The sequence below is a fragment of the Nyctereutes procyonoides genome, unplaced genomic scaffold (assembly GCF_905146905.1).
Source record: "Nyctereutes procyonoides isolate TBG_1078 unplaced genomic scaffold, NYPRO_anot_genome, whole genome shotgun sequence".
Lineage (NCBI taxonomy): Eukaryota > Metazoa > Chordata > Mammalia > Carnivora > Canidae > Nyctereutes > Nyctereutes procyonoides.
The window spans coordinates 918466-935823 of NW_026575124.1; the positions used below are offsets into that span (position 1 = coordinate 918466).

The window sequence follows — 17358 nt, forward strand, 5'->3', positions numbered from 1 at the left end:
AAACTTGAATAATAAACTCCTTGGTAATCTAGATTGCTACTGGTTCTTTTTTCCCTAAATATATTGTAAAATATCCTCAAGTTCTGTGGTCTATAGTATTACTTTATAATTGAGATACTCTTTTTCCACTGGGAAAGAGCAAAAAAAGTAATCTATTGAGGGCCTGTTCCAAGTGTTCAGCTTATATTCACATCCTAACTTCTTAAAAGCTACTTGAGACTGTTAAAATATGAAATCACATGTCTACATGCTTTGTAAAGGACTCCTGATAAAGAGGAACCCACCAGGGACACCTAGGTGGCTCAGTGGTTGAACCTCTGCCCTATGGCTCAGGGTGTGATCCCAGGTTTGGGCATCAAGTCCCACATCAGGCTCCCCACAGGGATCCTGCTTCTCCCTCAGCCTTTGTCTCTGCCTCTCTCTCTGTGTGTGTGTCTCTCATGAATAAATAGATAAATCTTTAAAAAAAAAAAAAAAGAAGAACCCACCAAAATTTTCATAAGATCCAAATTTGATTTAATAAGCTAGTTCTTTTAATTAATTCTACCTCTTTTTTCAACTCAGTATGATGACCTGGCTACTATCTAACTGAGGTTTTTTGTTTCTGTTTTGAGCCTATAATATATGTACCATATTCCACCAAGGCCAGTGCTGAGAGTACGGAGTTCTGTAAAACTTGAGATGTCATTAATTTTCTGCCAATAAAAACTGACGGTTCTCTCTCTTGATTGTTTTTATGAGAAGAGGGAAGTGTAAGTGTCTTCAGAGAAATAAAGGTGTTTGGTTTGGCTTTGCTTGGATTTCTGCTTTGGCTAGTAGAGTTAGAATAAACAAGTTTTAAGTTTTCAGCAAATATAATCAAGTACAAATATTTTCTAACATTATTGAGTAGTTTAGAGTATTGTCCCTTAAAATAATTGGCTGTGGGGGCACCGGAGTGGTTCAGTTGGTTAATAAGCATCTGCCTTCGGCTTAGGTCATGATCCCAGGGTCCTGGGATTGAGCCCCATGTTGGGCTCCCTGCAGGCTCCCTGTTTCTCTGCCTGCCACTCCCCCTGCTTGTGCAAGTGCACGTTCTCTGTCAAATAAATAAATTAAATGTTTAAAAAAATAATTGGCTGTGGAATTGCCAGAGATGTGTTTCCAATATAACATTAGAACGACATATAATGACAACATATAACTACAACCATAAGCAAATGATAGTTAACAATTTTTGGTACCAAGGAATACCGAAGGCAATAGCTAGAATCAATAATCTACATGTTAATCATATTAATTAAAGGGCTTGGGCAGCCCTGGTGGTGCAGCGGTTTAGCGCTGCCTGCAGCCTGGGGTGTGATCCTGGAGACCCGGGATCAAGTCCCACATCGGGCTTCCTGCATGGGGCCTGCTTCTCCCTCTGCCTGTGTCTCTGCCTCTCTCTCACTCTCTCTGAATGAATAAATAAATAAATCTTAAAAAAAAAAAAAGATTAAAGGACTTGCTTCAAATGATAGACATACAATATGTCTTAGAGATATGAATGATAATACTATAGGAAAAACTGTTCTGAGCAACTAAATAAATTACATAAAAGCTTTAGAATAAGTTGAGCAAATATGAAGATAGTAAAAAGTCTTGGTAAGGAGGGAAGGAGATACGGAACATTCAGACATTTACCAGTCTTTCCCCTTAGTGACAGTGACAAGTTATCTAAAACTATTTCTCATAATTGAAGAAAAGATATGGAAATTCTCTATGCATATGTTATGAGGCTCAGGCTTAATAAGACCTACTGTCTTTCTAAATAAAGTTCCAGCCATATTTAGCTGAATTTCATTAGCAGTTTCAGAATCCAGTGTATCAGATGCTTATTGCAGTGTGTTTCCATTCAGGAAAACCTTGAGAGGGGCACCTGCATGGCTCAGTGGTTGAGTATCTACCTTCAACTGGGGGCGTGATCACAGGGTCCTAGGATTGAGTCCTGCATCGGACTCCTTGCAGGGAGCCTGCATCTCCCTCTGCCTAGGTCTCTGCCTCTCTATCTGTGTCGCTCATGAATAAATAAATAAAAGTTTTAAAAATAATAAAGAAAACCTTGAGAGAACAGTTTTGAACTTAGTACCCTCATGTACTGGCAAGGTAAGAGAAAATCTGACCTTCTGAGTGAGTCTTTCATCACTTTCTGAGAGGACTCATTGCTTGCATTTATGGCCTCTAAAAACTTTTACTTCAAACCACAGGTACTTTTGAATCTCTTGGCCACAGATCTATTTGGGGACCACTGTTTAGCTTAGGAACAGATGAAAAACTTGAGCTTAAGCTTACACATTGTTAAAAGCTGTCTTACAGTAAACTATAGTTTTTAATTATTTTTTTAAAGCCTTTGCTATTTATCTTTATGCTTAACATACTTCTCACTTTTGAACTCTTCCCACACCTTCTCTACCTATTTGGTGATACAGTGTGTTTCCCCAATTTTTTATTATGAAAACTTTCAAAGATACAAAAAAGATGGGATCCCTGGGTGGCGCAGCGGTTTGGTGCCTGCCATTGGCCCAGGGCACGATCCTGGAGACCCGGGATCGAATCCCACATCGGGCTCCTGGTGCATGGAGCCTGCTTCTCCCTCTGCCTATGTCTCTGCCTCTCTCTCTCTCTCTCTGTGACTATCATAAAATAAATAAATAAAAATTAAAAAAAATTTTTAAAAAAAGATGCTAGGATAGTACTGTGTGTGTGTGTGTGTGTGTGTGTGTGTGTGTTGTGTTTTGGTGGAACCATTTGGAAGTCACAGGCATCATGACATGTCATTTCTAAATGCTTTACATAATGGATGACCTAAAAACATGGTCATTCTACACAATTGCAATATATTATGTGATGTACTTTTAATAAGAAAATTACTATTATATTGTTTTGTATCAATCTCAGACTATGATACTGGTGATGCTATCAGAGATGCTGTGTGGCACTGACCTGGGCCCCACATTACTTGTGATGAGCCCATTTTTAAGCTGTATTATGACTAGATCAGCCCTCCTGCTTCTTATAATTGCAAGACACGCCTTAACCTATTAGAGAACTTTGTAAAAAACATAAGGTTTATTATTTACATGCCCTAGAGGGTACATGGCATGCCCAGGGCTGCACAGCAGGGTATGCTTAAATAGAGAACAGACATAGCGTTATGCCTTTTTGGGGGTTAATGGTAGGTTTCCTGAGGTTTTGTGGGCTCACTCCTTACTGATGAATTTAAAACAAGAGCAAGAATTAAAGCATTGGAAGGAAAAAAAAAAGTAGGGCCACTCAAGTTATGTGGGTCACTCAGGGCTTTCTCAAAGAGGGACTTCATGTGTGGGGCAGCCTGGCTGTGTTGTGTAGCTGGCAGTCTGTTTATTTGAGATGTCTTTGAAATGGAGATCTCAGCAATGAAAAGCTTAATGTCAGCACTTATACTACAGTCAGCTAACGTTGCCATTTATATTTTAACATTTATTCATTTTTGTATTATAAAGACTTGTGAAAATTTAAGGAAAGTTGCAAATATTCATTAGGCTTTTTTCTGAGAAAGCATCCCAACAACTTCAGTTAACCAGTAGATTCCTCTGTTTAATTCTTGGCTGACATCACAGGACCTCTCAATAGGTGTTACCAATAGGTGGCAAGACATCACAAACAATCAAGAAATAGAAGCAATTACTGCTTTTCAGTGGGGGTTTTTTGGCATGAAAAAGTAAACTTTTCTTCATGGCATGATCAGATGACTGTCCATGTAACTGCTTCTGAATTCCTTGTGATCACCAGTGAGTCCACTGAAAAACAGAGTTTATTTAAATGGATCCTAGTCATTCCTACAGGGAAAAAGAAAAAAGCCAACACAATGTACTTCTGGCTCCTACTACCACAGAAAAGTCTGGTTGTGACTGTGCAGAACTTTTTTCTTGCTAAGCATGTCATATGACACTCCTGTTTTTCATAATAAAAATTGTAAGCTGCAGAAAGCTTACTTGTTTGCTGAAGTATTTTAATAAATATTTTACCAGCTTTGCCAGAGACAGATTTGTCATCTGGTGGACACAGTGTCTGCATCTTAAGGTTATTCGGCAACAGAAAAGGGGTAGTGTCAAAATTGAGGCCTGGCAGCTCCTCTCGCAGTTGTGCTTTTGTTTTGTAGGCATTCCAAATGCTGCTAGAGTTCTTGGAGCAAAATATTGCCAAGGTTTGGGAAACGCTTTTTTTTTTTTTTAAGATTTTATTTATTTATTCATGAGAGACACACAGAGAGAGGCAGACACACAGGCAGAGGGAGAAGCAGGCTCCATGCAGGGAGCCTGATGCAGGACTCGATCCCAGGACCCCAAGATCACACCCTGAGCCAAACAAAGGCAGGTACTAAACCACTGAGCCACCCAGGGGTCCCCTAGGAAATGCTTTCTTAAAGTATTATTACCCTATAAGAGTTGGATCTTCTCTCCAGTCTGGTGCTTTTGGATTAATATGCCAGCCAAATTTGTTTCATTACAAGTCTATTTATTAATATGCATAATAATTATTAAGCCTATGTTTTCTGGCACTTCACTACAAAGGATTTTGCTCCTTGAGGGATTGACCACCCACCCCACCCTGCCTTATCCTTTTTTTGTATACCTCACACTGTAGTCTCTGTATTAACTACTTGGTGGTAACATCATTACATAGTGAGCTAAATTGAATCAGTATTCATATATATGCATGTGTATTTATGTATGTATGATTAGTTTTACAATCATAAACAAGAGTACATCTTTTTTTTTAATTTTTTATTTATTTATGATAGTCAGAGAGAGAGAGAGAGAGAGAGAGAGAGAGAGAGAGGCAGAGACATAGGCAGAGGGAGAAGCAGACTCCATGCACCGGGAGCCCGAATGTGGGATTCGATCCCGGGTCTCCAGGAACGCGCCCTGGGCCAAAGGCAGGCGCTAAACCACTGTGCCACCCAGGGATCCCCAAGAGTACATCTTTTATTAACCCCATAGATACATTCCTACTCAAAAGGGGAAATCAGAATGGATAGCAAATTTGAAGAGAGAACATTTTCATGCCTGTGTAGGCATTAAATTTTTAGATTTTTTTCTTTTATAACTGATAAAACCAATACAGTAAGGAAAATTAACTTGGTATCCAGAGGTTGAAGAATAGGACAGACTACTGTCTTTATATATGTTGAAAGTGGTGGACTCTTTTATAAGGACATAGAAAGTTTTTTGTGCCTTCTAACCATTTACATTTGCAGTGGAGAAAATTCTAATTACCCATTTAATGTTCTTTTTCTATAAAAAGCCTACCTGAAACCAGCACAGTGTATATATGTCTTTTAATTACTTTGCCTTCTAAAGACTAAAGTACCAGAAACAAAACAAAGGAGCAAAGGGAAAAAATGGAGAGAGAGAGACAAACTAAGAAACAGACTCTTAATCTACAGAAAACAAACCAGAAGGGGGTTGGGAGGAAGGGAGGGCTAAACAGGTGATGGGGATTAAGGAGGGCACTTGTAATGAGCACCCTGGGATGTATGGAAGTGTTGAATCACTGTATTCCACACTTAAAACTAATATTACACTGTATTTTAACTCACTGGAATTGAAATAAAGTGTTTTTTAAAAAAGACTAAAGTGTCAGTGACTTAGTACAACTGTGGTAAAATGTTGAGAATGTACAGATCCTTAACTGTGAATAAATTTATCTTGCCCTAGAAGGGGTATTGCCTTGTAAAATGTATTAGAAGCAAAGCTGTCCAATTTTATAGACCAAAATATAAAATTAAAACATCAGAGCATGAAGTGGAAATTTGTAACTTCCATAAGGACGTTTGCTTTAGCACAGAATTAGTGAGAATTGTTCTGTAGCTTGCTACTGCCACCTACTGGTTCTCAATTCTTGGATTTCTAGCTACTGGTTTACTGTAATACATAGAAATAAAAGGAAATTAGGTCTGTTTATTGGAATCCTTAAAATGTTTTTTGCTGAGAGCGAGACAGAATTTTTATGTGGTCCACACAAGGTTTCCTTTGTAGTACACTTTTAGTGAACAAACTCTAAGTCTCTCTCCACTGTTAACAATGTGCTATTTATGAGTTTCTGATCAAACCTTTTTTCCCCTTTGTCTTTTCCTAGTTTAATGGATCGAGAGGTTGCATTGCTTGCTGAAATGGACAAAGTGAAAGCTGAAGCAAGTAAGACTGATCTGTAGTTAAAGCTATTGCCAGTTAGTAGATATCTGCCTTCCAACCCCATAACAAAAGCTCCATATAAATGCCAGCCACTATAAGAGTTTACTTATTTATTTATACAATCTTGAGCAGTTGTATTGCCCTGGCATTTGAATCCTGTCAAGTGAAACAACTTTGTAAGAACCTGTTTTTTTTAATATTTTTGAATTTTAGTACTTTGAATGTAAAGTCCACTGCATCATGGTATCTACCACCACAGCATCAACTTAGGGGAAAAAAGTATCCTTCCAGGTGCCTGGGTTTTGTTTTATTTTGTTTGTAGCTTTCAGTGATTGAACAAGTCCATTTGGGTTTTTGTTTTGTTTTGTTTGTTTTTTTTCTTTTTTTTACTTGGCAAAAAATGTTTGGCATAATCAGAAGAGACTTCCCAGGGTTACCCACACATTAGTGTAAGCATTACTGTCATTACGTATCTCAGAACTTTCTTTTTTTTCTCGATTTGTAGAACAGTCTTCACTCAGTGTCTGTGATCATCAAGTTGGGGAAGTCAATGATACAAGATTTTAGGATATCAATGACTAGGGTTCCTTGAAAGCTTACTAAAAGATTCTGAAAGAGTAGAGTCTAACTTGGGTAATCTGTGAGGTTTTTGTAGCGAAAAACCAGATACCTGTTTTTTGTCATTTCTGTTAAAGGTTAAGTAAAAGATACACAGCTGTATGAAAAGAAGAGAATGTCAATTGCAGCTTCTACAAAGGCATTGATTTGGGGCTTTTCGGCAGCAGATTTTACCTTCATGAGTTGAATGCTAGATTTGTAATTAGGAGGGCTGTTTCTTTTAACCTGCTCTCAAACTGGTAAGAATGGAAATAGGTTGAGATGATGACTCACAATTAAATCATTTGTGTTTATGGTCATGGGTCAGAGAAGGCACTGAGCTGAGTTCAGTGTTGACCTGAAATGTCGAACAGGTACTCTACTGTTTTTCAGAGGTGATATTTCATTTAAATCGAGTGGTATATCCTGAAATATCTAAATGTGACAATTTCAGTCCATTCTTATACTTATGTGTTCTATTTTGAAGATGAAGTTTCAGATGAACTAGTAAAAAGATATAATCCTTACATTTTGAGAAGATTTTTTTTAAAAAATAGAACTTTTATAGAAAATTCCAAGCGTACTTCAAATAGAAGGGCTAATATAATTAACTGCCATCATCCAGTTTCAACTAATTATGAATTCATGGTCAATCTTATTTTATCAAATTAAGACATACAGAGTGTTACTTAATTTCATCAATTGTATATCTGTATCTCCTTTCTCTCATGCTAAAAATCTTGGTTCTCAATGTCACTAAATGTAATTACTCATTTACCAATACTATCAAGAAGGTGCTTCTTTTTCTTTTTTACTCATAATCGTTTTATTAATTTATATGTTCATAGTACTTGACAGCTTAGAGTTTTTAAAACTCATTTATCTAGGATCTTCACATTAGCCTTATGAGGTAATTAGATTTTCCTATGTTTCATTCAATAAATGAAGAAACTAGTCCTTTGGAAAAACTGTGACTTGTCCAAAGTTATGTAATTGGGTCCTCTGATATGTATGGAGATCTTGACACATTTCCTCCATGTTGGGATCTATGATTTTGTCTTAGAATCCTAGAGTATGGTAGCTGAGAAGCAAGTAAATTTGACATAAATGGCAGATAGGTTTTATCTTGGGAGCCAGACCAAGTAGATCATTTGTAGCTATTGGACCTTGGTGTCAAGAAACTTCTGTAGGCACATTCCTCACTTATTGGTAAAGGGGATTAATCAGATTTGGGGAGGGGCAACCCATGGGTGGCATACACATGGCAGTCAGGTTAAGCAAAATTGCTGAAGACATTCAGCTCTTTGGAATACCTGATGTAGCTCTTGGAAAATTCTATTTATTTTCTAACATAAATTTGGCTAATTTCTAAGTAGGTTACAGGATTCTATGTATAACAGTTAGGAACTGAGTTTGCATGTAACAGAATGGCCTAAATAAAAGAGAATTTATTTTTCTCCCATGAAATGAAAGGTCCAGAGGTAAGTGATTAGGGCTGGCAAGACATCCCCAAAATGACATGAGGAACCCAGGCTTCTTTGTTTTTGTACCCATCCATCCTCGGAGTGTGCTTATGGTCAAAAGATACTTCCTAAGGCTCCAGTTGATGAGAGGCAAAATGTTACATGCTGGCTAAGACTCCTTTAAAGAGTTTTCCTGTAGGGATGCCTAGGTGGCTCAGCAGTTGAGCGTCTTCCTTCAGCTCAGAGCATGATCCCTGGGTCTGGGGATTGAGTCCCACATCGGGCTCCCTATGAGGAGCCTCCTTCTCCCTTTGCTTGTGTCTCTGCCTCTCTGTGTGTCTCTCATGAATGAATAAATAAATAAAATCTTTAAAACTAAATAAATAAATAGTTATCCTAGTAAACCTCACCCTGTGAGTTCTGCTTAGATCTCAGTGACCAAACCATATCACATGACTATCTTATCTGTAGCAAAGGCAGGAAATGTAGAGTTTTACTTAAGCAGATTGGTACCCAAAACATTGGACTTCCAGTAGGAGGAAGAGGAGAATGGATATGCAACTGGCTAACAGTCTTTGCTACAATCCACCCCTCAGCTACCCAACGTCCCTTTAAAAAAAAAGAAAAGAAAAGAAAACTAGGAACACACTCAACCTCCTCCTCAATGGCAGTACCTCCAAAGACTCATCTAGTTAATATATTCAGCTGAAAGTCCAGAACTGCTGGGTAATTTCAGATCTTTTGACAGGTCTGAACATGGCATGTTGTGGTCTGGGGTCCCATAAGTTAAAAGAAAAGCTAAATGCCCCCTCCTCCAATATTATACAGATAGAGAAAGAAGAGAATAATTATAGTAAAAATTCCCACCTGGGAAAGCAATGATCCAAACTTACTAGACAGGAATAGCAGAGTCCCTGCCCTTGGGTAGAGAAAGTTCCTTGGTCATATGGCAGCTCCTGGTTCTGCTTCCTTGGAGGGTTTCTTTGGCTCCCGTCCTCTGTAGCCCCTGGTTCTCTACTCTGAAAGATTTTTTTTTTTTCAAATTGTCTGTTGTCTTTGATGGCCATATCTGAGTTATATATCTGGGAGCATGCCTAAGAATATACTTCTTATATAAACAACCTAAATGTCCACCATTAGGGGACTTGGTAAATAATGATAGTATAGCCACATAGTAGAATAGTGTGGCTGTTAGCAGTGAGGGAGATCCAGCGTATTAATAGGGAGTGAACTTTGAGATATGTTAAGTAAAAATAGCTAAGGTAAAGGAAAGGATCATGTATATGATATACTCCCATTCGTGAAGAGAGGGGAAAGGGACAGAGATTTGCTGTGTATGCATAGAATACATTTGGAAGGATACATAAGAAATTGTTAACATTGGTTTTTCTACCGGGAATGGAACTACAAAGTCAGAGGTAGGAGGGGCGCTTTTACTTTTCATCTTATACCCATTTATTCTAGGTGAATTTTTTTTTACCGTGGGTACATATTTTCTGTTTTAATTTATATGTTGCTTGATAAAAAATTTTTTTAACTGAGGAGAAAGAGAAATGACAAATGATTTATGAGTCTTTATGATTCATAAAAAGTGTTTACCATTTAACTGCCTTCAGAGTCCCTCAAGAAAGTGGAAACTGGACCTTTGGTATTTTCATTTTCTGGATGGGTGGGCAGCTAAGCCTTTGGCTGTCCAAATACATACTGTAAGGCCCATATTTCCAATTCTTCTTTATCCTGTTTAGCAGAATGTAAGAGTCATACTCTCTTTTTCTCCATAGTGGAAATTTTGCTCAGCCGACAAAAGAAAGCTGAACTTCTAAAGAAGATGACTGATGTGGCTGTTCGAATGTCAGAGGAGCAATTGGTTGAGCTCAGAGCTGATATCAAGGTAAAACTTCCTTCTCCTTCCTGCCTTGCTTCTTATCCTCAGGGACTAAAGCAGCAAATCTCCATAATTCATGGCCATGCCTAATATATTGAACTCAAAATCTTCCCCTCTCAAACCTGGACCTCTTCCGTGTTCCTTTTCTCTGTAAGTGGTGCTGTCATCTATCCAGGTGTCTAACCTGGAAACCTTAGCAATTTCTCCTTTCCCATATTAAATCTATCAGCAGATCCTGTCCATTTGACCTCCTGCTAAATCTCAGATCTGACCTTTTCTTCTCATCTCCATCACCACCATCATGGTCAAGGTACTATTATCTCGCTTGGACTTCCATCATAGCCTCTTAACTGATTCGACCCACCCACTTTGCCACTGCCCACCTTCCCCAGTCCTCCATATCTGTTCCTCACGCTACAGTCACTTGCTTCAAACATTTCATTGCTTTTAGGATAAAGACTATAATCCTTAACATGGCCCGTAGGGCTGTGCAAGGTCTGGTTCTGCCACCATCTCATTTCACACCATGCCCTCCCTGCCCCTTGTTCTCTATACTCTAGCCATCTTAGCTTCTCCTTTCCATAAACATATTCTGTTCCCTCCTGCTAGAAGGCTACTGCATATGCTTTTCAATCTGAACAAAACTCCCACTCCCAGCACACAGGGGACTTGTGACCTGCTCATCCTTCCTGACTTTCCTGTCTTATCCCCTACTTTGTGCTTTCATAGCATACTTATCATTTTGTGTTCATTTGACTGATCTGTCTTCCCAACTAGATTGTGAACTTTACAGTGGCAGGAACTAGCATAACTCCAGTATAGTGCCTTGGCACATAGTGGGTATTCAGTAAATACTTAAATGGTTTTTTGGTTGATTCTGATTTTATGAGAAAAGTGAGCAGTTTGAGATGTTGATTATATTGTAATCTGTTTATAAAGATGACCTAGGTTCAACACTCCTATATCTTAAATTCTTTATATAAAAGAACAGTGTTTCTGAGACTAAGGGTAGAAGCCTGAAAGAGGTTGAGGTGTTCATGGGTAGCTGTGGACACTGGCATTCTAAATGATTGTTTATAACTTGTGAGCTGTGTGAACAAGAGGAGTTGTCTGTCCCTTCTCCTGAGTCCTTAACCTCTGTTCTTTCTAAACACATGAGACTTACTGCCATCTTTAAGAGGAATGCTTGCCTCAGAGGTGATTTCACAGTCTTTGTAAAATAAAAGCAGGTGGAAAATCATCTAAGCCCTTTCAGGTATCCTTGTTACTATTCTGACCCAGTCTTTAACTCCTTCCCCTTAGACTCTGTTGGGCTGAAATAGCAAAATAATGCCAATATGAAATTACCGTTTCTGATTAACTAGAACTATATTACTAAAAATTATAGAACGTCGTTTCACATTGATGCCAGTCAGTCTCATTCTACTATCTGGGAGAAGCCGGAAACCCCTTTGGAATTAGACGAGAGTTCTGGCTCTCACAGGCTTCATCTGTTCTCCTTCCCACATGGTTAAAAAGCTGCTAGAAATATTTCTGCAGGCTGACTAAGGATCTGTTTCTCTCCACGTTTTCAGTGTACTGAAGTGGGTGCTGTGCAAGTTAAATGTCTTATTTCCAGATCATTTTATTTCCGTCATTCCTGTTATGTCTCTGGCTCAAGAAACCCCAGAATTTGTTTCAGAATTACTCTGACTGATATTACATGTCTGAAGGCTTTATGTTAGAGTTTCATGTGCTTTCCTAAGCCAAAGTGTACTCTGAAGCTTTAGGACCTCAAGGCTCAGAGGGAATTTTGATGTCTCCTTTCCCATTTTACTGCTTCTAGATCCATCCCAGGGATTCTGATGCATTTGATTGTAACCCTTGAAAATCCAAAGTGGAATTAGATCACCTACTAGAGGACTGCCTGAGAGTTCAATTCTTGTAAATTATATCTAGGCCTTTTTAACTTTTCTTTTTCGCCTCCTTTTCATCTGGGAAAAAAAAAATTATGTCAAGCTACGTTGGAGATTGTTTACTGAAAGACACCCCCAGAAGCGCTTTATTCTTGATATGTTTCTCGTCCCACAGTCTCTAGCTAGTTTTGACCCAAGGGGTTGGTTACTTCTCAGTACAGTCTGCTTAGAAGGATTAAATAATTTGCAGCACAAACCCTTCTCATTTGCAGGGTTGGCTTTTCACACGAATGATTTTCCACCTCAGGAAGTTGTCACCACTTCAAGGACTATAACAAATCCTACTTTATAAAGGGATGAAGCGGGTTTCCTAAGGAAGTCCCTATTAAAGAACACCAAGCCATCTATTTACATGGAATCATTGTTGTAACTTATGAGCATTTTTGCTGCCTCTGCTTTGGTATAAAATGGAACAATATAGAGAGTAGCCAATAGTGGAAAGATGGCCCTCTACTATAAACTTTTTCTTCTATCTTTATAATTTATTTCTCTTGATTTATACCTAATGGAATTTCGCCATGATGTAGCATTTCATAAAGCTCCCCAATAGACTTCTCTTTGGGCCTTTAGGAAATGACTGAATTTTCGTCAGTCACCTAGCATAGGTAATATAATGGCCATTTTTGCAAAATTTGAAGCAGTAAAAAAGAAGACAGTGGAAAACAATTCTGTTTCATTTCTCTATAGCAAGCTCTGGTTCCCATGTATCCCCCTTGTCTCACCTGGAGGCTCTTCTTTGTCCTTTCTCCAGCACTTTGTTAGTGAGCGTAAATATGATGAGGATCTGGGACGAGTAGCTCGGTTCACCTGCGATGTAGAGACTCTAAAGAAGGACATTGAGTCATTTGGACAAGGTGAGATGGTGAGGGATTCTGGGTGCTAAAGGTAGTGATGAGAAGACCACCCATCAGAGACCAAAGTTGTGGCTTCTCCACTGATTCGTCTTTAATGCCTCTTGTGTTTTTGTTTGTTTGCTTGTTTTTGTGAAAAGTAATTCTGAGATACTTTAATCACTGGATGCAAATTCTTTGAGCTCAGAAGATGGGTGTTTTCCAGCTCCCTAAATTTGCAATGTTCTGAGGCTCTGGAGTCAGAACAAGTTTGAATTGTTGCCTTTATATTAACCTCTGGAACTTCATTTCACTCCTCTCCCAACTGGAGAGATAATGATATCTGCCTGGCCTGGCACAGAGTAGGTATGCCAGGTGTATTCCTCCTCCCCTGGCTTTAAGGGGAGGGGGAGCCGTCCCCTAAGGTGCGAGCTTATAGGGATGCACCAGTTAAACCCTGAGCCCAGCTCCTTTGTTCTTTCTGTGTCAGTATAAAAGTGAAGTTGGACCTAGAGCAGTGATTGTGAATTCAACATCAGTCCAGGCTTAAAATCAAGAAAAATATGTAAGAGGCTGTTTTAAGTCATTGAATTCTGACAAAGTTTGAAGTGAAAATATTCATATTTTTCAGGTACATTGGTATTTTGAATTTGGGATTATTTTTGCAGAAAGAACCTTGAGAAGATACATGTTATAAAGACTAGTTCTGCTCATATTTAACTAATCTTGGTTATTTATATCTTGTATCATACAATTTAAAAAAAAAAAAGCATTTAGCTTTTTATTTACCTCTTTCTTTCTTTGTCAAGTCAGTACTTCAAAATGTTCCTGCATAGGAAACTGAACATATGGCCCATACTATTGTTCCTAGGCTTAGTCAGCTGCTGGAGCTGTAGCCAGGAGTTTAGTAGGAAATGCTGAGGAGTCATTAGTTGGTGGGGGAACGGTTTCTCCGATCTCACACTGTTCTCCTGTCTCTGAGCAGTTCCCTTACAAAGCAGTGGGGATTCACTAACTGGAATTTAAATAAAAACTTGAAGAAAAAAAAAAAAAAGCAAAGAAATGGGGGTTTGGAAGGAGTGGAAGAAGAAAGCAGAGATTTTGCTTCCTGTTACCCATTTTATAAGCTTATCTTTACAACTACTCAAGCAGACAGTTCTTTGTCTTAAATTGCTTATTGTGAAATGGAGAAATAGGGAAAACCTTACCCATTATGCTCTTCCATCATATGACAACATACTTCTCGTATTTTTGTTCAGTGTCCCATCCAAAGAACAGCTACTCAACCAGATCTCGATGTAGCTCAATTACATCTGTGTCCTTGAGTAGCCCATATGATGCCTCTGCTGCTTCCACTTCCACCTGTGCCTCTGCAACCAGCCTTACAAGTGCTAACAAGAAAAACTCGGCACCAGGAGAGACGCCTGCAGCCATAGCAAACCCCAGTGGCCGGCCCTACCAGCCTCATCGAGAGGTAACCCAGGTTCCACACTAAGCCAGTTATGGAGGAAAGTAACCGGATCGTTACAGTCTAAATGCTGACAGCTCAGTACATTACCTTCCTCTCTTGATGCCCGTTCCACACCTATTTTGAATCTCTCCAGGCCCAGTTAGTTCCAGAGAAAGCATTTGGCACATTTGTTCCAAACCACCAGCTAGCTAGATTTCCTGTTGCCAAGACTGCTGACTTTCTGATGTTGGCGGCGATCCTAGCTATTGTAGGTAGTATTGCCTGGTAATTAGTCACACAGGGAGTCATGCACCCATCTCGAGGTAGAGGAGCACCACAGTGGCAGGTTCACCAGAGTGCATCTGAAGCAGCAACTCTATAGAAGCACAGTGTGGAATATATCAGGGAGGGAGAGTGTGAACCTGGTGGTGTTGGAGAACAAACACCAGAAAGTTGAAGCATAATCCGTAGTTTCTTTTCTTGGCTTGAAGAAGATACACAAGATCAATTCAAAGCAGCGCTGTGCAGAACTGGTATTACATTGAAAGTAGAGGACAAAAATAACACCCCATGCCAGCAGCTTTCTGGTTTGTAATGTGAAAGATGTCCTGAATGTCAGAGCAGCATGATTTCACCTATGGTTCAATGATGTATAGCAAAACAGATTACAATGATGTCTATTTTATTATTCCGGATGTTCATTACCTTTACCAAGGGCTTGTGATCTGCAGAGTTCAGACATGTGATAAGATACTTGCCCAGCTAAAGAAAAGTGAACACCAGGTGGAGAGCCTAGGGGTGAAAGGTGGGGCAAAAGTAGGGAAGGATTTATTAATTCTGGTGCCGGGGCTAGGTTGGATTGGCTGACAGAATTTTGGGAGTCTTAGCGATAACTGAGTCCCGAGCATGGGATACCACAATTTAGGCTTTTGGAATACTCTGTAAGCTGAACTGGAACAGACAGGGTGCCATAATGCCAGAGTGCTTTGAACATTGTATTCTTCTTTCCTCAGGTATTGCCAGGGAACAGACGAGGAGGACAAGGCTACAGGCCACAAGGCCAAAAGTCCAATGACCTGATGAACCAAGGGCGACATGACAGTGTGGGTCGTTACAGAAATAGCTCATGGTATTCATCTGGTTCCAGGTATCAGAGCGCTCCAACCCAGGCATCAGGAAACATTAGTGAGCGGGGCCAGGCCCTCTCTGCAGGGACCAATGGAACTGGAGCGAGCATGGAGCCCAGCCCACCCAAGCCCTCATTCAAAAAGGGGCTCCCCCAGCGCAAACCTAGGACCTCTCAGCTTGGGGCTGTGAACTCTTGAGGGCAGTTCCAGTTGGCCTCCTTCCTCTATCCCACACAATTCAACTTGGTAACTGGACTTCTTAGGAAACTTATAGTTAGATGTAATAACAAAAAGAAGTTTACGCATATCACTTTTTATGCCATTCTAAATATTTTTGGTTTCTTCTCTCCTCGTTTCCTCTTTTACTGTTTTTGGAGGGAAAGGTGTTTATTCCCTTGACCTTTCCCAATGTTATGGATTGATTCTGATGGGTCATTTCCACCAGGAATCACGGGCAACTGATGCCATCAATGCCCTTCTGGGTGCACCTTTCAGTTGCCGGAAGAGGCCTTCCTCAGCCCCTCCCTCTGTACAGGCTCTCAGGGGGAGGTGGGTCAGGGCTGGGTCAGCTGCCTTGCCAGCCGAAGCAGAAGCCACATGTCCCAGTCGGTGCCCTCTACACGACAGTGTAACCAGGAAGCGCAGCGAGGGGCTTGTGTACTGTACTGAATTAGCCCGAGAAGGGAAAATTCAGTTGGTGAAAAGGAAAGAACACTAGAAACTGAGAATCTGCCTCTGCTCCCAGAATGTGCTTGAGATTGACACTCAGATCAGGGTTTCAGTCTCCTGCTTGGCACCTTAGCTTCACCTGCGGTCTCTTCAGAATGCCCACAGCCTCGTTTCCTGTCACCTTAGACTGCAGACCAGTCTAGGGAAGTCTACGGGAAAGTAGCATTTAATTAAAGGAAAAAAAAAAAGTATTTCTTTGTTTCAATGTTTGAAGATTTTTGTTGTTATTGTTTCCCCTTGTTCCTGAATCCTATTCTGATCCTCAACCACATTTATAGCAATATAATTAGTGTTGATCTAAGGTGTTACCCATCAAAAAATGGCCACGGCCTTTATAGTTGAATAAATAAAAACAACTGTGTAAATGTTCCCATCTTTGTTTCACAGCAGCAAATGCCTCCGTTTCATTATCTGGTTTTCTTTGGGCTTCGTGGGGTAGAGGTCTCTTGGGCAGCTTGTTTGGGGGGTTAAATTAAGGTGGCTGCTTCCTGAGTCATTTGTCCACCGCTTAGCTTTGGAACCAGATGAAAATGTGAAGGCCAGCATGAGCAAATGCAGCTGTTGTTGTGGGACAGGATTCATAGTATAGGGAACAGTGACTTTCCAAGGGAGGCATGCCAGTTTTGAAAAACCACCGTTGCCAGTGGCTCTCCTGGGCTACCCTCTCTCCTCTGCTGCCTGCCCCTTGACAGGAGTAGTAAATGTAACGGTATAATTGAGCTACTGCATGTTAGCAGGTGGCACTGGGGCCAGACCCCTCCACCCCACACCGCCCCCAGCATCCATGACTGAGTAACAGCTGAGCTTTTTCCTTCTCCAGCATTTGTCCTCTGGAGTCTGAAGTCCAGGCTGTAAGCGGCAGTGGTGCAGAACTTCGCTGCCTCAGGGCTTCCCTTGGCTCTTCAGCTGCAGCTGAGCTAGCTGCTGCCCGGGTTCAGGTTGGGTGAACAGATTGAGAGAGAGAAAGAGAGAGAGAGAGGAGTGTGTGTGTGTGTGTGTGTGTGTGTGTGTGTGTGTGTGTGTGTGTCTCGGTAAAAAAAAAAAAAAGTAGTCAAGGAATACTGGGAAGCCATTTTCTAAAGGGCTGATCACCTTATTTTGGGGAATTTGTCCAGCAACACCCATCAG

At 40.2% G+C, this 17358-nt stretch overlaps 1 protein-coding gene across 2 annotated transcripts in view; it reads left to right on the forward strand.

Annotated features, from left to right (window-relative positions):
• SPATS2 (spermatogenesis associated serine rich 2) overlaps window positions 1–16601 on the forward strand; it is a 148454-nt gene extending 131853 nt beyond the window's left edge. For both annotated transcript variants that reach the window (XM_055337188.1, XM_055337187.1), the window contains 5 exons: window positions 6139–6197; window positions 10036–10145; window positions 12846–12948; window positions 14184–14398; window positions 15388–16601. In XM_055337188.1, coding sequence (XP_055193163.1) covers window positions 6139–6197; window positions 10036–10145; window positions 12846–12948; window positions 14184–14398; window positions 15388–15699 — 799 coding nt within the window. In that variant the 3' untranslated portion in view covers window positions 15700–16601. The remainder of the gene's footprint in view (window positions 1–6138; window positions 6198–10035; window positions 10146–12845; window positions 12949–14183; window positions 14399–15387) is intronic.
• Window positions 16602–17358: the final 757 nt, after the last annotated feature.